Below are 19522 nucleotides of genomic sequence, written 5' to 3'. Positions count from 1 at the left end.
TGTTAGTCCAAAAGACGCGTCGACGCGTAAATTGGTTCAAACAGCGCAAACTCGCCAAGCATACGTAGGGCTGAGCGTCCCGCACTTGCACCCGCCCGCAAGTCAACGTCATGCCTCGGCTAGCCGTGAGCGGTTCCCATCGGCTGGGCCCCATCACATGTTGTGCATCAGAACAATTTGCTGGCTACACTTGGTACTTGCCCTTCAATTCCATTGCAACTGGTATACACAATCACAATGTTTTTCGCAGCTTCAAGACAAGCCGCCCGGTGCGCAGCCAGACAGCAATGCCGTGCTTTTAGCTCCACCCCCTCTGTTGGCGCCGCCGCTGAGGTAAAGAAGCTGGGTGTGATTGGAGCTGGCCAAATGGTGTGCATCAATTGATCTCTCAAATGGCATATGCACCATTCTGACATATCCAGGGTCTTGGGATTGCCCTTGTAGCAGCACAAAAGGCCTCAGTTCCCGTGCGACTAATCGACAACTCGCAAGCCTCCATCGACAAGGGCCTCAAGTTTGCCGACAAGCTCCTCGAAAAAGATGTGGGCAAAGGACGAATCTCAAAAGAAGATGCCGTAGCCGTACGCGAGCGCCTTACATCCAGCACGCAGCTCTCCGACCTCTCGGACGTCGACTTCGTCATCGAAGCCGTTCCCGAAATCCCAGACCTCAAGCACAAAATCTTCTCCCAGCTCGCCCAAATCTGCCCCTCCCACGCCATCCTCGCAACAAACACGTCCTCCATCTCCATCACCAAAATCGCAGCAAGTACCACCACCGATCCCACGGACCTCTCCGCCTCTTCGCGCGTCATCAGCACCCACTTCATGAACCCTGTACCCATCCAAAAAGGCGTAGAAATAATAACCGGCCTCCAAACCTCTCAATCCACCCTCGAAACCGCCCTCGCCTTTTGCGAGAAAATGGGAAAAATCCCTTCCAAATCCGCAGACTCGCCTGGCTTCCTCGCAAACCGCATCCTCATGCCGTACATCAACGAAGCAGTCATTTGCCTCGAGACGGGCGTCGGCGCCAAGGAAGATATAGACAGTATCATGAAGAACGGAACAAACGTGCCCATGGGCCCGCTCCAACTCGCTGATTTCATTGGAATCGACACGTGTCTGGCGATTATGCAGGTGTTGTACCACGACACCGGGGACTCAAAGTACCGGCCTGCAGTGTTGCTGAAGAAAATGGTAGATGCAGGATGGCTGGGTAAGAAGTCTGGAAAGGGCTTCTATGACTATTAAAAAAGTATATACATGTTTGAATTGAAGCAAAAATTCAGGCCCAGAGTGCTCGCCACTCCTCTTCTCCTAATGCAGAAACTACATATAACAAATCGTCTTCTTCCTCCATGCGAACTGCCCATCTTCCTTTGCCCCATAGCCTCTCCCTAAGCCACTTTAACCCATTACTTTCCTGATCGTTTCGGCAGTCTTGCCATGTTCTTGCTAGTTCTTCTTCGACTCCTTCATCGACGAGAAGATTGGTGGTGCCCTGAGCCCCTTGTGCAATTCCGCTTCCTTTCCCTTCCAATGGTGTAATGCCCAACGCAATGTATTCTTTGAATTCTGCGCGCCGAATTGAGTTTCGGACTTGTGACATGGAGAGGGGGTGGACGGAGTTGAGGGGCGTTTTGGGGTAGTGGAGGGTTGTGAAGGAAGTTTTTTCGCCTTCTTCTTGCTTGATGTGTGTGTTTTGTGAAGGAGATTTTTGCGGTGCTGTGCTTGTGTGATGGCTTCTTGTGTTGCGCTTGACTTTTGACGAGATTCGCTTGGTCTTTGCGGCCTTCTTCATCTTGCATGGTGCCATTTTGTATGTGTTTGTGGTGGAGGATTTGGAAGTGGTGTTGTGTGGGCTTGAAAGTGTATTGTAGCAGTGTGTGAAAGTGGAGTGGAAGATGGACTGGATGCGTGAAGGATGCAGCCCTTATACATTGTGGACAATATTCCTTCTTGTTTCCAAATTTCACCATGTCATTTATGACAAGTATCTTTTGCGGACTTCCAACCAAAGTTGAGCTCTTCAACATTCAGTCGTCCACCAATCCTATGATGCGCAATCGTCAACTATTTCCACTATTGTAATCCAATGGCGCACCAAATCATTATCATTTAACAATGAAATCTTCTCCATAGGCTACGGATAATGTTTGATATCATCGGGCCTTATTCCCTGAGCACATTTTTTAAATCGACTCCTGCTTGTCATGGATCCCCAAAGTCGCTACCACATTTACTCTTCTTCACTCTCGTATCCCTCAATCACCTTCTCGCAGCCACATGGCCACAAGTGCGCAACCGCATACCCCGGGTACTTTTCAACAAATTCGCCGTACCAGATCTGCCACTTCTCCCATGTCTCCTTTATCTCACGCTCTGCCGACATCGCCTCTCCTCTAGATACAGAGTGAGGCTTATTATGACACCACATCCTATTGAACACTATGAACTCATTCCATCTACGATGATCGTGTGGAGTAATCTGATGACCGTGGCCTGTGGTACGATTGGAGTCGTATGCGAAGTCGCCGTAGCGGCCGTGTGTTCCTTGTTTTAGAAATGGGGCGTGCGGCATTGGTGGAATACTTCTATTTCGGGGTACTATTTATATGTTTAGCCTGCAGTGAATCTAGAAATTCAACTAATGGTAAGGATGTCAAATGGAGAAATATTGAATGACGGACATAATAACTGTAATGCATCATGTGTTAACAGTCAGTTGGGGACCCACCTGTTGTGTCAAAGAACTGTATCGCGCCAGTACGAGGATTGGTTGTGATGGTAAGCACTCTGTCATTCTTCTTGTCATGAACGATTGTGGTGGATAAGTCCAGGTTGGAAGCATCCATCCCAGTATCGCTCATGAACCGCATCTGTTGCACTTCGCGATCTCTAGCGACCTTTTGCATATTGGTTTCCTCGCTGATTTGAGGCAATGATGATCCTTTTTCAGGACTCAAATTGCCCCGTTGAATAGCATCAGGTTGATGGTCATCAGCTGTAGCCACTGATTCTTCCGGAGTATCCTGCTTCTGAAGCTTTTGAAGCTTCTGTGGCGGTTGGTCATCTGGCTCATCTTCATGGATTCGTCTCTTCCAGCTATCGGTCTGCTCACGTGTATCCTTCCTTACAGCTGTATGTGCTTTGTTTTCCTTAATGTAAGGAACAGTGGGAGTTGTTGTTCCATTGTTCAGTGTCGGAGCTATAGGGGTACGTGAAGGAGCGACTGTTTTCTTTGCCTGAACGGTGCCATGTGCGGGATTTGTATCTACAGCTATCATGATATCTAAGTATGTGCGGCACGAATTTTGACTCTAGGACTTACCTGGTAATGTTGATTTGGGGTGGCGCCCAAGAGCAAGAGTTTCATTCTGTTCGATCCAGGTTGCTACCTCAACCTTCGAGAGTTCAAGGAGGCAGAACTCTATTCGCTTCTCAGTGCCTGCATACTGCTCTACGATACCGAGTAGGCTTTCCAAGTCATGGTGGATGAGAGACTTTGCTAACCGAGCGTCTTGTCTCTTCTTGTCTCCTAGGCCATCTTGGTCATTCAACCGTGTCTTTAGCCCATTCACCTCATGAAATTGGCCCCTCGGATGTTGATTTGGAGTAGCAGTAACAGGAGTCCTTGTTTTCTTTCTCGCTGCAGGTACAGTGGTGGTCTTGTTCGGTCTGACTGGAGTGGATATACTGCTTCCAGATACCTTGCACGCAACAGGTGAACTGCTAGTCCTGTCCGTTTTGACCAGAGTCGATGCATTGCCTCCTGTTGCCTTGCTCGCTGCAGGTACGGTAGTAGCCTTATTCTTTTTGACTGAAGTAGATGTACTGCTTCCAGTTGCTTTGCGCGCTGCAGGTACATTGCTAGTCTTGTTCGATCTGGCAGAAGTAGAGGCACTGTCTCCAGCAACTTTTCTCCTACGCTTTCCTTTGGCCTGCGAGGATGCGGCCATCGCTCGCGCGACTTCATCGTGGTCAATAATGTTAGTTTGTCGGTTCATGATGCAGGTCAGTGATGATAGAAATGGTGAGTAATTGCGATGGTTATGGAATCGGAATGCAGAAACACACAAGGTTCAGTAGGTCGCAATGAGAGTAGGTCACAATGACAAGTGAGCGTGAAAGAGGTGCCTCCGTGTGTCCTGGGCCCTGTTCACAATGCAGTGAATGCTGCGCAAGTCCACTACAGCGCAAAACAGCGCGTATAATGAGACATTTTGATCAGCACAGCCTAGAGCCAATTAGTTTCCACTTCAGAATTTTTCATGTCTCAGAGCTTCTGGTAATGGAATCTACATTTGTCGGGCGTGCAATTCAATGTGCTGTCCATATCATGATCCCGATACGCTTAGAGGAGGCCCCGCTCGATGGCACCCAGAGGCTACGGGCCAGACTGCTCGCAACGATTCAAGTCACTTGTCAATACAGAGAACAATTCGGAAGTTCCCAATTCACCTCAATTAATTGTGAAGCCTAAATACTGGCATTGAACTGTTGTGTCTGGGGCACCAACAACGAATGCCTTGGCGAAAATAACCATTCCAAGCAAACAAAGGTACTTGGAACAAGGAACAGACTCTCTTGCATGACTAATATGAGAATCTAATGTCGTTCCTGGTCTCAATCCTGGGTGCAGTGTGTCGCGTGAAAGGGTCGAAGTTGGAAAAGAGTTGCGGCAGTGCCACGTGAGACAGGCGCCGACCCGACCGCCGACCGACGCAAAGGAGCCGAGGCATTCCTGCTTCGAGCCCTTGGATCGTCGTTTCGCGACTCCTCAACTCCATCACCACCCGCCATCTTGCGCCTGTTACGTGTCTTGCGTAACTTGTAGCCAAAATGGTGCGCGAGGACCTCATCACATCCGCCGTCTCGTGTAAGTAAATATGACGGCGATTGCAGCCCTGCACGCGACGATGCTAACAACAACACCCAGTCCTCCAGGACCCGTCGGTTGCCAGCGCGCCCCTGGAGAAGCGCATAGCATTCCTGCAGTCCAAGAACCTCACCCAGGAGGAGATCGATGTCTCCCTTGCCCGTGCTGCTGAAGATGGCGGCCAACCTCCGCCTCCTCCCCAGACATCCGCAGTAGCCAGCAATGCGTCATACAGGCCACCGCCGGCAGCCCCATATGCAAGCTACCCACCCCAAGGATACTGGCAACCACCACCGCCACCACCAGAGTAAGTCGTGAGATTAGCATTGCTAGTGCGCCAGCTGACAGATACAGACCACCGAAACGCGACTGGCGCGACTACTTCATCATGGCGACGGTCATGGGTGGCGTAGGCTACGGACTCTACTTTACCGCAAAGCGATACGTCCTGCCCCTAATACAGCCGCCCACGCAGCCCCAACTGGAGCAAGACAAGGCCTCTGTCGACGAATCGTTCAAGCGTGCCTTTGACCTTCTCGAGCAACTCAACACCGACACTACCGCACTCAAGGCGTCCGAAGAGGCGCGGACAGCAAGACTCGATGATGCCTTGGGTGAGGTGGAAAGCGTATTGTCAACCCTCAAGGAATCATCCAAGCGACAAGGAGACGACAACCGACGAATTGAAGATGACGTCCGCGGCCTAAGGGATCTAATCCCCAAGGCATTGGAGTCTCACAAGGAAGCCACCGACAACAGACTGAAGGAGCTGTCTACTGAGTTGAAGAGCTTGAAGACATTGATCGGAAACAGAATGGGTTCAACTGCTCCCCGTCCGCAGAACGTCTCGGGCTACTACGGAGCCGGTCAGCAACCGAGTGTTCCCCAGACTCCCAACGTAAACGGCACATCCTCTGTTTCAACACCGACACCCCAGGCACCATCTACGCCCGCGCCCGCTGAGCAGGCAAATGGCACTTCTGGCGCTGGCAGCCAAGCCAACGGCCTTGCAACCCCCTCAGCTTCATACAGCAGCAGGATGCCCACTGGACGCGCTGCCATTCCCGCATGGCAAATGGCTGCCGCGAAGAAGACGGAGGAGGCCAAGAAAGATACGAGCGAAAGCGGAACAGCAGTTGAGGCGAGTGCAAGCTCGTAGAATGCGCACAGAAGTTTGATTTGACAGCGGGTTTGCATCTTGGCGTTGTACCTTGTACTAGTATTAGTATTCACTAAGAAGCGATGGACATATCCTTATGTTGAAATGTAACTCTTTCTAATGCACAAGTAATGCTCAAGTGTATGTTTCGGATATGTTGAAATCGGCTCGTCGCCCATAGTGACCCAAGTGGCGTTTTCATGTCGTGACGTCGCGATAGCGCGTTTCGCGTCAGTGCCCATGTCAACGTCACTCTCAGCCATCGCAAAACAAACGTTCCGACCCGTCGTCATCGGATTCTCGCAGAATCCACTTTCTTTATGCATGATCGATTTCGCCAATCTCGCATCCACACAAAGAGACCCATGCGACCCCTGACGCTAACCTGGTGTTGACGTCGACCGTCGCGCGTTTTGGGACTGATGCTGATCAACGGCATGCGCAAATGGTCCCTTGGCCAGTAGAGCGGATCTAATTCTCGGGAACTTGCAGTTTAGTGTGCCTTTTGCGATGGCATGACGCAGGGATGAAAAGCGGTCCCATTCTCGCTGACGTCTATTCGATATGATGCTGTTCTCAAATCGAAAATGAAGATGCGGTTTTGTACAGGTGTATGGTTTACGGACAAAGAGACATTCAACGTCTTCGCTATATCTATTTCTTCTCAAAGTAACAATACCAAAGGATGATGCAGCACTGCTCGCATCTAGGCCATTGTACATGCGGACTGCTCCTGCATTTAGTGTCAGATCCCTCGTATCAGATCGACAAATCATTACCTCGTTGCACCACACACCATCTTCGAGGAGGTTGGTACCTTTGTTGAGTTGCCCTTTCCTAAGCCCATGCCGTCATAGTCTCGATCACAGCATGTGATTCTGATCGTCCATCCTAGCAGTCCAGGATCCCAAATCCTATGTCACATCAGAGGCTTAAGCGCTCTCCATGACGTATACTCATCGTGGAAAAAGTCTACATAAAGACAGGATTCCCCTCCTTCTGACTCCATCCCAACATCACAACACTTCTTCAATCTAATACGCAACCGCTAACTACCAACCAACAAAGCCCTACCTTTCTCCCTTCCACAACCATGAGCTCCACCGAAGTTCCCAGCGGCAACGCAATGGACAACTCCTACCAGTCCCGTACCGGTCAATCCGAGATCCGCGTTATCAAAGACGAAGCCCCCGTTGAATCCACCGAGTACGACAACGGCGGTGATTCTGACCAGCAGCTTGGTCAGTTCCCTTATCCACATTTCTATCTGGATGTTTGCTAATATAGTACAGAGCGCGACGAAAAGGAAGCCATCGACCGCGACAACATCATTAGCGAGCGCACGCGTGGTGCAGCCAAGCAGCCTGGCACTTATGCTGAGCCAGGCGATGAGGAGGGGCTTGGAGATGCGGCGGGTGGTATGGATGGGACTTCGTCTGTGAGGTAGATGTCTGAAATGTCCATGGAGATATGAGCCGTATGGGGATGAATTGGTTTAAAGTTCTTATCATGTATTATTAGGAGTAGTTTTGAAGTTAATCGAGATGTTTCTTATGATTGCGGTTGACATGGCGGTTGCACGTTTTCGTGCCTCTATTATCTATCATCACGAGTGCGGCATCCAACTGACTTCCCATTTGCTTTGCGATTCCAACTCGTGACTTCAATATCTATGATCAATGTCATGTGCATCCAACAATCATCTACAAGGCATTCTGGTGGAGTGCTCTTCGTAGGTAGGCAACAAAACACTCTCCTGTATAACATCCGGGAAATATCTACTTCTCTAACATAAAAGACCTAGCGTTTTCATATACCAGAATTCACGAGCATAGTATAACACTGCCTACTTCTGGTATTGGTTCTCATAGGTTTCTGATAGATCGCTTCAGCAAATCAGTGCATGCTCTATGCTCAACCACCAAGAGAAGCCGGCAACTTTGTCAAACAGCAGTGCACAAAGCACACGTGTTAGAAGCTCCGCACAGCGTTAGTCCATGACTTCATCATTTCACTGCATGACAATCTGCCTACCCCATGATCTCTTCTGCGCTTTCTTCCTCTCTGGTTTGCAGTGAAAAGTCTCAATGACTAGGCCTTATCCACGACCCAAAACAACAGAAAAATGACGCATCAGAAGGCAGCAGCAACAAATGTTTCGTCATCTATCAAGTTTTCCTCAAGGGGACGAACGACATCCAGCTACGCGATTGGGTATCCTCACAGGCAACCAGGTACCGACAAGTGAGCCGGAAGATACGCGAAACCACGTGGGTCGGCACATGAACTATAGCAAATAATCGGGAGAGTCATACTGCCGGGAAAGCAGAGCGAATAGCAGTTTTTGGAGGGTATATATATATATATATATGGGTACAGGTACCATGGTTTCTGAACTGACAGAATCAATCAACAAGTTGCTTCTTTCAACTCCACATATTATACCTTGTATTGATATCTCGATATGGAAGACGACAACCTTTTACATCACTGCATATAAACATGTCAGCAAATCGCAGCAAAGCTGCGAGAAATCGTAAGTCAAGTCCCGTTGACGAAAGGAACTCTCTCTCTCAATCCAACTTCAGGTTACCATCAAGCTACGAGTCGCCCGCAAAAATACCTAGAGTCCGAAGGTCAATCTGCATCATCTTTTGCTGCTTACCCCAGCAATGTTTCTGGCCGACGGGGCGGGCCTTGGCCCACTCAAAAGTGCATGGCCGCTCCTATGGGAGCGAAATGTGAGGAGCCATCATGCTCCTCGCATATCAGCAGAGAGGGAAAATGGTGGCAACGGAGGTATTGCATCTCCGCAGGGATGCTGCTCCTGGGTGTGTCTGTCCATCAAAATAGCCATTGAGATGTCCATGCGAGACTTCCCAGAACCTCACCAACTTCACAGGTCCATCTCTCATTATATGCAACACCCAACACTCATTCGACGAGCGGAGAGAAAAAAGTCCGACGAAACCTTTGACGCTGCGTTCCCGTCAGAAGGTACCGCACCGTATCTTGTCATCACTAACACTCTGAAATTGGGTATTCCGTAACTACTTTCGGTACCATTATACGTACGCATACCCGCCCGGCCTGCCAACAGACCCAATCCGGTTTGCCGAAAAAAAAAAGAAAACGGGAATCAGTTGATGCCGGCATAGAACGAAGCTGCGCGTCAGCGTATGACCCGAGTGATCCGGGTTCGGTGCGTGTAGGATTATTGATGGAACAGGGGAAAGCCCGGCTTTTAACTATTAAGACAAGGGATGAAACTTGAACATTGACATGACTGGAGAGGATGGAGCAAGACAACGTGTAGGGTATAGAAAAGGAGACATTTTTCCAAAGCTAATGTGCACGATAGCTCATTTTCTTATTGCTTAACGAAGCCCTTGTCCATGCCCCCGAACTAGATTACACCCGGGTATATATATATCTCTCTCTTGTATGAAGAAGACCACGCATTCTGGTGAGACACACACACACACACACACACACACAAATACACACAAAACGCCCCCTAGCCCACCGCAACTGCATCGAAAGAAATGAAACATGTCCCCTGAAGAACTTAGACCTACTCTGAAGCCTTCTTGCGACCCCTATGCCTTGATTTAGTACTGGCCATACGAGCAACGAACAAGTTCAATCAGACATACCTCTTCTGCGGCACTTTCTTAGGCTTGGGCGCCTCCTCCTCAACCTCACTGCCATTTTCGGCCTTGGGTTTCTTGGCAGCAGGCTTCCTGCCACGAGCCTTTTTAGGCGGTGGAGCTTCGTCTTCTGTTTCGGCTTCCTGCTCTTCGACCACTTCCTTCTTAGGTGCCGCCTTTTTGGTCCTGGCTTTCTCGGGTGCTGGAGCCTCCTCTTCGCTCTCGTTCGCAGGCTCTGCGGCCTTCTTGCTCTTGCCATTAGTGCGAGCTTTCTTCGCAGGCGGAGCAATCTCTTCATCTTCATCGTCCGCTGCAGCTTGCTTCTTGGAGGGACGGCCGCGCTTCTTGGGGGCTGGTGCGGGCTTGTCTTCTTCATCTTCGTTCTTGACCTTGGCGGACTTCTTCTTTTTAGGCTTCTCTTCTTCGGAAGCATCATCTTCATCGCCCTTCTTGGGCTTCTTTACTCTGGACTTCTTGACACCCAGACGGTTGAGCTCGGGGTCCTGGGATTGTGAGCAGGGATATCAGAATGTGTTAGTCAAGTACTTACACGTGTGCAATCTTCATCTGGAATGTGGTTGTGCTCGAGTGCGAACTTGACCTTTTCTTGGAACTCTTCTGGTAGTTCATCGTAGCCATCGACCATGTCTGTGTCGCCTCCGCATGTCTCATTCAGATTCTCAATTTGCTTAGGGGTGACGCATCCCCTATGCTAGTTAGCAATTGTCTTTTCGTAGAACAAACTACTACACTTACCAATGGCGGTATTGCCAGCTGACATGCTCATGAATGGTAACTTGGACGGCAAAGCGAAACTCGCCCTTTGTGATCTTTTTGCCTTCGTCTTTGCATGCCTTGACTTGGCAGCCAGCACGGTTGTTGGGAGACACCTCTGACAACTGATTAGTCTTGCTCACTTCAATTCCAATTGGTGATTTGAAATGCGACTCATATTCCATTGAATGCAAGTGCGCTGGAAATCATGCAGTGACGTACCGACACGGTATACACCCATAGTCGCGGTGGGTTGCTATGTCGCGTGGAGAAGGAGTAAAGATTCCTGGAGAATACGCGTAGAGCAGGTTAGGGATATATGCAGCAATTCTAAGATTTAGGCAATCAGTAGGGCGTTTCTTTCTGGCAAATCTCTTTGTGCGTCGTCGCGACTTGTTTGCGCAGTCGACGCGTGAGGTCACTAGCGGCAGGCAGACGTGGGAAGCCCAACAGGGGACCCCTGTCGGACGGTGTTAGTGCGTCTCGGAACTGGAGAGTGCAGTTCGTCATTATCCTAGTCGGAAAAAGTCAAGACGATGCCGCCGCCACGAGCATTCACCTCCACCACCCATTCGCTACCCCTCAATGAGCACTGCGCATACATGCTTTCGCAGCGCCCTCACACAGGCATTTCGGACCAACACCCGCGGGATTGCTGCTTCCTGTTCTGTGGCCGCATTTCTCGTTCCGACGTTCGCCAAAGCCTCCAAACGCACCTTTGCAAGTGGAAAACACCGTTCCAACCACGCGCAGCCATCCCTGTCTCTCCCAGATACATATGTTCAAGATGAAACCGCTCCGACACGTCCAAAGAAGCCAAGGGAACTCATCACATCGCAGATACCCTGCCCGCAGCCAGAGGCTCGTGGTGACATCAAGGCATGGCTTGCCGTCCTTGAGCCCTTCCTCCCAGGCCACCTGCGACGGGAGCCTTCAGATAGCCCCGACGTATCGGTGAGCTCGTTCGACCTTGCCTATGTTCTCAGTTCTGCTCAAGCCGCCTCCGTGGATATTATCAGCCATATAGGGCTGGTTGAGGGTCGATGGCAAACTGTGGTGTGGATGGTCAAAAAGCTTGCGGAGGACAGACAGCAATCGACCGATACCGCTCTACAAATTCAACAGTACTCAGATGTTATGTGGCAAGGACGCGAGTATCAGAGTATGAAGGATCTGACCGAGAGCCCGCTTGTACTCCAGCGAAGCCCACCATCACAGAGGCCGAAATTCACTCTGGACACAGCGACTTCTGCTCCGGAGTCGATCAGATATCGAAACGCCACGATAAAGCGAGGGTTGGGACAGCTATGGAGGAGCCTGGGGAATATGATCTTGACAGCTACAGAGCAAGGAAGTGCTGGGCAGGATACCATTATGCCTCACGTCTTGCAGGTGATTGCATATTTGCATCATATAGGTCTCATCCCCGACTCGGTCTACACATATCACCCCCACGAAGACAAGCATGCACTGCAGCAACCTCCAACTATTCATATGCTGTCATCGCAAATTCTTACCGCGCTGTCAGATGCGACATGGAAGGCGCATGAGTCTTCAGTCAGGACAGCAAAAGATCGGGCCAACGCTCAATACTTTCTTGGGCACGAAATACCAGGATCTCGTTACAAGGCCTACGTTACAGAAGTGGCGCCTGAGTTGTGGCTGGAGCTTGTTCTTTGGTCCTGCTTACATGGCGGGTGGGTACCAGACGGAGTTTCCGTTTTGGAGCAAATTGCAGCCAAACAAGGGGAGCATGGGTGGGCACTCATCAGCTGGCGAGAAATTATGGAACAAGAAGAACAAAAGAAGCCAATGCCATCAAGGAGATGGAGTCTGTTCCCCATGAATGAGGATGCATCGGCAAGCCCCGAGGACCGAGCACGGACACGCAAAACGATAAGCGGCGAGGTAGTCACGGCATTTGTAGACGGACTTGTAAACCAGATGCGACTTGGGGTGGGCACTCGCGGCGCCAATCCCGAGCATGTGGTTTCGTCCATCAAAACACTGAAGACACTTCTTGACGCAAACAACCTAAGTCTTGGAGCTATGGCTTGGGACTCGATCATGGCGCGTCTGATAGAGTCTGGTGGTTTTGTGCCCGAGAAGCGACCTGAGGTGCTGTTGCGCATCTTTGAGCTTGCGCCTGGATTTGGTGCTGAAGTTGGCACTGCAAACGCAACGACTCAACGGAGTACTGAGATCCCCTACTTTTTTGAGCCAACAACCCTACCGTTGAGTCTGTTGCATCGCACTATGCGAACATTCATCAAAAATGGAGACATCCGTGGCGCCATGGAAACGCTGTCGCTTCTCCAACAACACACCGACGACAACAAACAGAGATCTGTGCAAGAGTTTTTCACTTTTCTGAGAAACAGTCGGCAGCTACGAAAGGACGAGCCGTTCACGAGCAGGCTGCCCCCTGTCAGCTTCCCTGCCTTTGACACCAAGCTTCCCGTGGCGCTTCTAGCGCAGCTCCTAGACTTGGCGACGGAACTGAACATGTTTGACTTTGGACGGTGGCTACTCTTCTCTGAAGACTTGGATGGCCCGCTGATCAGCCCTTCGCTATATGGTCATCGCAACATGTCGGCCTCGATTGTGCGATTTGGGACGTTGGCTGGGGATAACGATCTGGTTCTCAAAGTGATTCAAAAGGCTGGGGTGTGGAATGAAAAGCATCAGCAGCAGCGAATGCCAGCCGAGATTCTGACAGCATTGCTCTGCTGCCAGATGAAACTGGGCAGGTGGGAGGCTGTGCGGAGCATGCAACAATACGTGGAGCAAAGCGCCACGTTTAGGCCTCGGCCCATTATCATCTCGACGTTTGCAGCCGAGCTTCTCCGGAGGTCGAGTGGTTCTGAAGAGAGCAGAGTCGAAGCCCAAGAAAGCTTTACAGGACTGCTGTTTGGATGGGAACGCATCATCTTGCAGAACATGCGGGACGAGCTCAACTGCATCCTCTCCATCATGTGTACGGTAGATGGGTACTGGAAAGAGTACTGCTCGCAGTTCTTGGCATTCTCGGCGCGGCACGACATGAAGCTTTCGACGGCCGACTTCAACCGGGTGGTATGCGGTGTGCTTGAGGGCTATGGCAGTGTCAAGGGCAGGGCGATTGTGGAAACGTGGTGCTACAAGCCACCCAAGAGGTTTGAGGCATACCGAGCGCCGGGAGGACTGCCCAAGATGGCGCGGTACCGGGTGAGTAGAGGCGGAGAGTACGAGGATGGTCCCGGGGCGATTGAGATTGTGCAGCGGTCTGGGGCAAGGATGGTACTGCAGGGACGGGTGCAAGCCAACCACGAGACGATATGTGCGATTGTGCGAAAAGTGCACGAGGAAGTAGCAGCCAAGGAGGGGAGTGGCGAGGGAGTGGCAGAGGCCACGCGCAGTGAAGCGCGGGACACGCTGCGGTGGGCGGCACGGCTGCTTTACTATCTAGGGTTCGAGTACGAGGACATTGCACGCCATCTGGGCAGCCTCGTTGGGCTTGCCGGGCTCGAGGCGGCTGGGGGAGGCGAAGAGGCAGAGGGCGGCTTCGAGGGCGAGTGGTAACAGGCCAGATGTTCGGCCAGGTGCATGTGGTGTAGAAAAGGCAGATGTGTGTGTGTGATGTGCATGGCATTGCGTAATACAGCCTCTAGACGCGGGTGGGTATCTTTTGGCGCTGTAGGTGCTGTGTATACATGGTAGTGTATGACATACGTGGTTGGTGACTGGGGCAAGGCGAGGCGCGTGATGGAGAAATTGGCAAACCCTGAGCGTGTTCGTCGGTTCGGGCTCGACTAGGGGCCCCCACTTTTTTTCCCAAGCAGCCGTTGCCGTTTTTCTGCCTGGGCCAGACCGCAGCCGGCCATGAGCTGGAGCGTGTTGGGTGCAGCAGCAACAGCGAACATGGGCTCGTGGAAAGCAACGTCGTGGTAGTTGAGACGTCGGTTGACGTGCCTACCGCAGGCCAAGAGGGCTGGGACGGCGAATGGGAGGCGATGGGGCCTGTGTCGGTAGACGGGCTTATGACACGTCGAGGATGCTGCCAGGCCGGCCCCAGGCCAAGAACGAGCAAGAGAGGGCGAGCCGGGGCGTTGTTGCTGATCCAACCAAGAGGCTGTGGAGACGGGAGATGCACCAATGTTCTGCATGCTGCCATGCTCCCCACCCACTCATACCACGGCATGGCCCCGTCCCAGTCTGTCTGGGAGGGGCGGGAGAACAAGCTGCCTTGACGTCTGCGGGTGCAGTATACTTTGAGCAGCAGCAGCGGCGGCAGCGAGACATGGCGGGCGGCTGAGGCCGCGACGGGTAATTTTGAAGTGCAAATCAAATTGGTGGGATTGGCATCGGTGGCGCATGCTAAGCGAGTGTGGGTGCGAGGCAGCAGGAGCAAGCAAGCAAGCAGGCAGGCAGGCAGGCAGGCAAGCAACGGGCCGCCGAGGGCTGCCAGTCTCAGGGCTGAGGCGGCCGGGGCTACGTCTCCAAGGCCTTCACCGCTTCTTTTCCCACACACGGGGCAGTGCCTATGCCCATCGATAGACGATGCATCTGGAGGGGCAGCAATGCCCGACGACGTCAAGGACTGCCATGGGCGCGTGTCTGGAGGGGCAGTGAGCCGGCCACTCGACAATGCCATGACGCCGCCGGCGGGGCCGTCGTGAGCCATCTGTTGCTGCTCTGCTCTGCTCTGCTCTAGGGCGGGCTTGCGTCGACGGCGGCTTTGAGGGCAGCAGTAGCAGCATCGTGTACATGGACACATGGCTAGCAGGCGAACATGGACGTCGATACACAGCCAGCCAGCCTGCTGTTGGCCGCAGCAGCATGTGCTGACCAGGGCTCTCTGGGCAGGCTTGGGCCAATGGCGTCCAGCCGTTGGCAAGCATTCGCCCCGTGTTGCCTCATCGCCATGTCCTCGTCCGCATTAGGGCCAGTGGGGCAGTTCGGCCAGACGACCAAAATTTCCAGCGACAGCGAGGGGCACGCGACCGGCGCTGCTCGAGGCGCCCCGGCCACGGCCTCTGGACGGTGCTCGCCAGCAATTGCGCTCCAGAAAAACAAAAACACCACCGGCCATCGAGGACACCGTCGTGGCGCTCGTGTTTTCCCGCTGTCTGGCCTGGTTGCTCGACATGGAGTCATCGCTGCAGGCAGGCAGGACTAGGTAGCCCGCCCGGGCCATGCGATATGCCGCTAGGGCCAAACTAAAAATTAAACATATCCTTTGCCCTCGCCCGCATCTTTTCTCTCCGCACCAGCCCCAAGACGTCAAAGTCGCTCAGATTCTTACCAGGACCACTCCAGACGCCCCCCCAATCCCTACTCCTACTTTCGTCGAGACAATGCCGCAGGCACGCGCTGAGCTCTAAACTCCTGGTGCAGCCCCACCCACGGGCTGCATCAGCCCGACAGCTCACGGAATTCCCAATCTCTTCGACGATACCAATACCAGACTGCGTGCAGTACCCTCTGCCCCAATCCGTCCCACTCAATTGGCAATCGTCCCGCCTGCGCTAGCAAAAAATTCCACCATTGTCTTTCGCACTCCCGCTCCACAGCTGCACCATCGACGAAACCCACAGGGCCCCAGCATAGTTCCCACGCCCTGACACGCCCCTCCCAGTACACCACATACATTGCACCTACTGCTCACTCACACGCTATCCTTCTTCAACACATTCCAATTGCGACATACTACCCGCCATACCAACCACACCTCTCCCTCTCCCACACCCTCATACACCTACTCCACCGCCACCATTTTCACCAAGAAAAAAAAAAGAGAGAGAGAGTGAAAAAAAATTTCAACAACACAAACAGCCCACCATGGCGCACCGGACACTTGCTCGACCATCCATCAAGGGCCTTTCAGATCACCAACAAGACCGCAGTCCCTCGCACAACGCTGCCACACACATCCACCGCACTCATCAAAGGTCCACCTCTCCAGACACAATATCAGGCAGCACACATCACTCTGAAGGCCGTGGCGGTGACCAATCGGCCACTGAAGGCGCTGCCGACGACGAAGACGACGAGGACGATGACAGTAGTGGTGTAAAAGATGACGAGTTGGATGATGAGACCGACACCGACGACGTCCCTGCCCGTCCCTTTGGCTACAGCAGGGGAGGAAAGGGAAAGGGAAAGCAGCCTGCTATCCGCATCGACCCTGTAGATGACGACGAGTCTCACGCCGAAGACGATGAGACCGCGTCCCACACAACCGGGCTGCGGCTGGTACCCAGCAAGCACCCCGTGAACCAACTACTAATGAGTAATAAGAAACGTACCTTTAGTAATCTCTCAAGCACTTCAGTTCTCTTTGGCGATGACTCGACCGATCAAGAGTCATTTCCCAGGCGCAAGATTGCTCGCAAACTGAGCAATGCCCCCGCCAGTCTCCCCCTGCTAACCTACACGGACAATGAAGACGCCCAGACCAATGACAACGCTATTGAGACGGACGATGAAGACTACAGCGGCGTCAATCTCGTCCCTGATGACGATGAGTCTGACTTGGAGCTGATGGAGAAGCAAGAAGAGAGCTACATTCTGCAAGAAGAGCAGCAAGCTACTACCCTTCTCAATGAGTATCGTGATGCTCGCCGGCTCAGTCTTGATAGCTGCCTGAGCGACCATATCTTCGACGTCACTGCTCCCTTAGATGATGCTTTTATGGCGGGGCTTCCTGACTTTGGCTTCACTCCCTTCTTTGAGCCTGAAGCCGTCCCCGCATCACCCGTCCCCATGGCAAAGAGAAAGTTTTCAGACGGCTCTGCCAAGCGTGTCCGCTTCGATGACGATGTTGCAGTGTCAGATAGCTCTAGCTCAGAGTCATCGGAGCTCGATAGCAGCATCTTTCCAGATCTCTTCATGGATCAAGACAAGATCCCGCCTAGTTTGCATCAGCTGCTTGAGATGGACAACGATGATGACAATGGCGACATGGCTTCTCCCCAGTCTGACATTTCCTTTTGGGACTTTGAGCAGAATGAGTCTCGTATCACTCAGCTCGACAACTCGGACGAGTCCGAGGGCGAGTCGAGCGAATCCAGCGGCTATGAATGTATGATGGTACCCTATGCCAACTTTGATCCACTGACTAACATACATTCTCAGCCGACATGGGTGATACTACTGACGAAGAAGACTTTGAAAACGACATGTTGCCACGCACCCCAACCCAAAAGCAGTCTGTTCTGCACCGACCCTCTTCAGCACCCGGGTCCCGCGCCAGCACCCCCAAGCCCTTTCAGCGAAGCGCGCGGCCCGTTGGTCGCCAAATTCCCCCTACGCGCGGCATCTTCATCCACGACGAAACCGACCAGGCTATTGCCGTCACGAACCGTGCCACAAAGGCCGTCAGCTTCTATCGCCCTCGCACAGTGCTGATCCCATGGATCCCTCTAACAGACTATCACAGCAGCACTAGCAGCACTGTCAACAACAGCCCTAGGAACTCTGTCGCGCAAATCAACAATGCCTCTGACAGCGAGGTCAGCAACGAGGTCTTCAACAACGGACTCAGCACCGACATCATGCTCTCGGGTATCTTTGGGTCTGGTCCAAACGACTTTGTGTTTGGAAGTGAAAGCGTCGGTCCTCCCGAGGCTTTCTATCCTTTCGTAAGCATCTCTTCCAACGGCAACATGGGCATCGTTGACGAAGACGAGGATGGTTCTTCGAGCGATGATTATGAGGATGACATCAACATCACCGACTTCATGGACTTTGGTTCTGACGGCGATGATACCGATGTCGACGAAGATGATGATGATGTCGACGACACTGATGTGCCAGCAACTCCAGCCACCTCACAGGTGGCAAATCATGGCTCAACTCCGGCTGCACCCTCGACTACCACTCCGCAAACCCGCAAGAGAACAACGTCAGATGTCATGCTCGAGCACTTTGATCGCGGTGTCGTTACCGCTTTCCGTACCAACCAAAACCGCTACCGCGACGTAGCATCTTTGCCGTCAGACCCAGCAGCTCGAGCCTCTGTCTCACGTCCGGTTCGCTCTGGAAAGTCAGCCGAGGCGTTGATCACACCGCTCCGCAAGCGTTCGCGATCAAACCGCGTGGCCAAGTCGCCTTTGAAGAACCACACCAACATGAACCAGAGTTCGCCCCTGTCGGGCGTTAGCAAGGCTACAGGCCGGCTGCAAAGCTCCGTCATGGGCTCCCCTCGAGGACCGCCTCGTATGGGACGCTTTTCTTGAACACACTTATACATACTTGGGCGCTGGTTGTCGCCACAAAACATCAACCACGGCATGCCAGACGATGGGCAGCAAGGACGAAGAAGGAGGAGGAGGAAGTAGGACTAGGGGAGATGTGCCTACGATGTTACGATACCCACGGCCTTTTACTTCTAGCCTGTTCTCCACGGCTATGTCGTTAGTACGGACTTGATCATGCATGTGCATGTTTTTCAAAAAAAAAAAGTTCCTCTTGGGCCCTTTTGGATGGTCCGGATAAAAGTTGTGGGATACTACTGGCTTTTAGAGCGGACATTTACAGCATGCGGCTACGCACCGGCTTCGTTCGGCTAGTGCAGCCTCGTCGCGCCTCTGACGAATTTCCTTTGTCTTTCTTTCTTTTGTCCCTGATTTCGAAGCGGCTGTTTATTTCCATCTTCTTCCTATGTGGCTACTTGTTTCCCCCAAAGGAGTAAACAGGCTGTTTTGGGAATGATACCATGTGTTTCACCCACAAGCACAATCTGAAAATGGGTTTTCTGCTTCCTCTGGCGTTTTTGGTTCACGGCTTACAGGCTGTCGACCTGATGGCGTTGAGAGGCTGGCGGACTTGCTCACGGGTCTATCGTGTACTCGTTTCTTTTCTTTATTATGGAGTCAGGTAATAGGATGGGCAACAGACATGGTGTAGGACTAGCGTCGGATTCTTTTCTACTGCTGTATTGCTTGAATGAAAATTTCATCTCATGACTTGCGGGTTTTGATTGAGCTGTGAAGTGGTGCAGTGATGTGCAAATGTTTAGTGCAAGTGGTCTGTGCTAGCTACGTCACAACCCCAAGTGCGGCGCGCGACAGCATGT

The 19522-nt window shown here is 52.3% G+C and overlaps 10 protein-coding genes across 10 annotated transcripts; 7 read left to right on the top strand and 3 right to left on the bottom strand.

The window, feature by feature from the left end:
- Positions 1–179: 179 nt before the first annotated feature.
- Positions 180–1338, top strand: PSV08DRAFT_210282 (3-hydroxyacyl-CoA dehydrogenase). Its single transcript, XM_014223361.2, has 2 exons — positions 180–369; positions 423–1338. Exons 1-2 carry the CDS (start codon positions 238–240, stop codon positions 1251–1253), a joined length of 963 nt encoding a protein of 320 aa, XP_014078836.1. The 5' UTR covers positions 180–237; the 3' UTR covers positions 1254–1338.
- On the bottom strand, positions 1288–1818 carry PSV08DRAFT_356260 (uncharacterized protein; the record flags this gene model as incomplete). The annotated part of the gene is made up of 1 exon (XM_014223360.1): positions 1288–1818. One exon carries the CDS (start codon positions 1816–1818, stop codon positions 1288–1290), a length of 531 nt encoding a protein of 176 aa, XP_014078835.1.
- A 423-nt stretch (positions 1819–2241) lies between these two features.
- PSV08DRAFT_374489 (uncharacterized protein) lies at positions 2242–4009 on the bottom strand (the record flags this gene model as incomplete). The annotated part of the gene is made up of 4 exons (XM_014223359.1): positions 2242–2609; positions 2740–3276; positions 3334–3774; positions 3931–4009. The coding sequence occupies 4 exons, from the start codon at positions 4007–4009 to the stop codon at positions 2242–2244; spliced, it is 1425 nt and encodes a 474-aa protein (XP_014078834.1).
- A 729-nt stretch (positions 4010–4738) lies between these two features.
- PSV08DRAFT_210281 (peroxisomal membrane anchor protein conserved region-domain-containing protein) lies at positions 4739–6164 on the top strand. The gene is made up of 3 exons (XM_014223358.2): positions 4739–4881; positions 4942–5188; positions 5236–6164. Exons 1-3 carry the CDS (start codon positions 4845–4847, stop codon positions 6038–6040), a joined length of 1089 nt encoding a protein of 362 aa, XP_014078833.1. The 5' UTR covers positions 4739–4844; the 3' UTR covers positions 6041–6164.
- Positions 6165–7133: 969 nt separating this feature from the next.
- Positions 7134–7487, top strand: PSV08DRAFT_251753 (uncharacterized protein; the record flags this gene model as incomplete). The annotated part of the gene is made up of 2 exons (XM_014223357.1): positions 7134–7281; positions 7333–7487. 2 exons carry the CDS (start codon positions 7134–7136, stop codon positions 7485–7487), a joined length of 303 nt encoding a protein of 100 aa, XP_014078832.1.
- A 1906-nt stretch (positions 7488–9393) lies between these two features.
- On the bottom strand, positions 9394–10717 carry PSV08DRAFT_334399 (poly polymerase and DNA-ligase Zn-finger region-domain-containing protein). Its single transcript, XM_014223355.2, has 5 exons — positions 10687–10717; positions 10447–10582; positions 10241–10397; positions 9697–10193; positions 9394–9639 (listed from the first exon to the last, which is right to left on the bottom strand). The coding sequence occupies exons 1-5, from the start codon at positions 10703–10705 to the stop codon at positions 9615–9617; spliced, it is 834 nt and encodes a 277-aa protein (XP_014078830.1). The 5' UTR covers positions 10706–10717; the 3' UTR covers positions 9394–9614.
- Positions 10718–11049: 332 nt separating this feature from the next.
- PSV08DRAFT_231004 (uncharacterized protein) lies at positions 11050–14025 on the top strand (the record flags this gene model as incomplete). Its single annotated transcript, XM_014223354.1, has 1 exon — positions 11050–14025. One exon carries the CDS (start codon positions 11050–11052, stop codon positions 14023–14025), a length of 2976 nt encoding a protein of 991 aa, XP_014078829.1.
- Positions 14026–15235: 1210 nt separating this feature from the next.
- On the top strand, positions 15236–15622 carry PSV08DRAFT_251749 (uncharacterized protein; the record flags this gene model as incomplete). The annotated part of the gene is made up of 1 exon (XM_014223353.1): positions 15236–15622. One exon carries the CDS (start codon positions 15236–15238, stop codon positions 15620–15622), a length of 387 nt encoding a protein of 128 aa, XP_014078828.1.
- Positions 15623–16284: 662 nt separating this feature from the next.
- PSV08DRAFT_374486 (uncharacterized protein) lies at positions 16285–18683 on the top strand (the record flags this gene model as incomplete). The annotated part of the gene is made up of 2 exons (XM_014223352.1): positions 16285–17527; positions 17581–18683. The coding sequence occupies 2 exons, from the start codon at positions 16285–16287 to the stop codon at positions 18681–18683; spliced, it is 2346 nt and encodes a 781-aa protein (XP_014078827.1).
- A 28-nt stretch (positions 18684–18711) lies between these two features.
- Positions 18712–19411, top strand: PSV08DRAFT_334378 (uncharacterized protein). Its single transcript, XM_014223351.1, has one exon. The coding sequence runs from the start codon at positions 19163–19165 to the stop codon at positions 19325–19327; it is 165 nt and encodes a 54-aa protein (XP_014078826.1). The 5' UTR covers positions 18712–19162; the 3' UTR covers positions 19328–19411.
- The last annotated feature ends 111 nt before the right edge of the window (positions 19412–19522 follow it).

The sequence above is a fragment of the Bipolaris maydis genome (assembly GCF_028858645.1).
Source record: "Bipolaris maydis strain C4 unplaced genomic scaffold PSV08scaffold_16, whole genome shotgun sequence".
Lineage (NCBI taxonomy): Eukaryota > Fungi > Ascomycota > Dothideomycetes > Pleosporales > Pleosporaceae > Bipolaris > Bipolaris maydis.
This window is presented reverse-complemented; position numbering and strand designations above follow the sequence as displayed.

What these genes read in the sequence shown, in the direction of transcription:
- PSV08DRAFT_210282 (XM_014223361.2), top strand. Translation starts at nt 238, where the DNA reads ATGTTTTTCGCAGCTTCAAGACAAGCCGCCCGGTGCGCAGCCAGACAG. An exon ending in TGATTGGAGCTGGCCAAATG is followed by an intron (nt 370 to 422) that starts GTGTGCATCAAT and finishes TGACATATCCAG; the next exon opens with GGTCTTGGGATTGCCCTTGT.
- PSV08DRAFT_334378 (XM_014223351.1), top strand. Translation starts at nt 19,163, where the DNA reads ATGTGTTTCACCCACAAGCACAATCTGAAAATGGGTTTTCTGCTTCCT.
- PSV08DRAFT_210281 (XM_014223358.2), top strand. Translation starts at nt 4,845, where the DNA reads ATGGTGCGCGAGGACCTCATCACATCCGCCGTCTCGT. An exon ending in CATCACATCCGCCGTCTCGT is followed by an intron (nt 4,882 to 4,941) that starts GTAAGTAAATAT and finishes AACAACACCCAG; the next exon opens with TCCTCCAGGACCCGTCGGTT. An exon ending in CCACCACCGCCACCACCAGA is followed by an intron (nt 5,189 to 5,235) that starts GTAAGTCGTGAG and finishes TGACAGATACAG; the next exon opens with ACCACCGAAACGCGACTGGC.
- PSV08DRAFT_334399 (XM_014223355.2), bottom strand. An exon ending in AGCTGGCAATACCGCCATTG is followed by an intron (nt 10,398 to 10,446) that starts GTAAGTGTAGTA and finishes TAACTAGCATAG; the next exon opens with GGGATGCGTCACCCCTAAGC. An exon ending in CAGATGAAGATTGCACACGT is followed by an intron (nt 10,194 to 10,240) that starts GTAAGTACTTGA and finishes TCACAATCCCAG; the next exon opens with GACCCCGAGCTCAACCGTCT.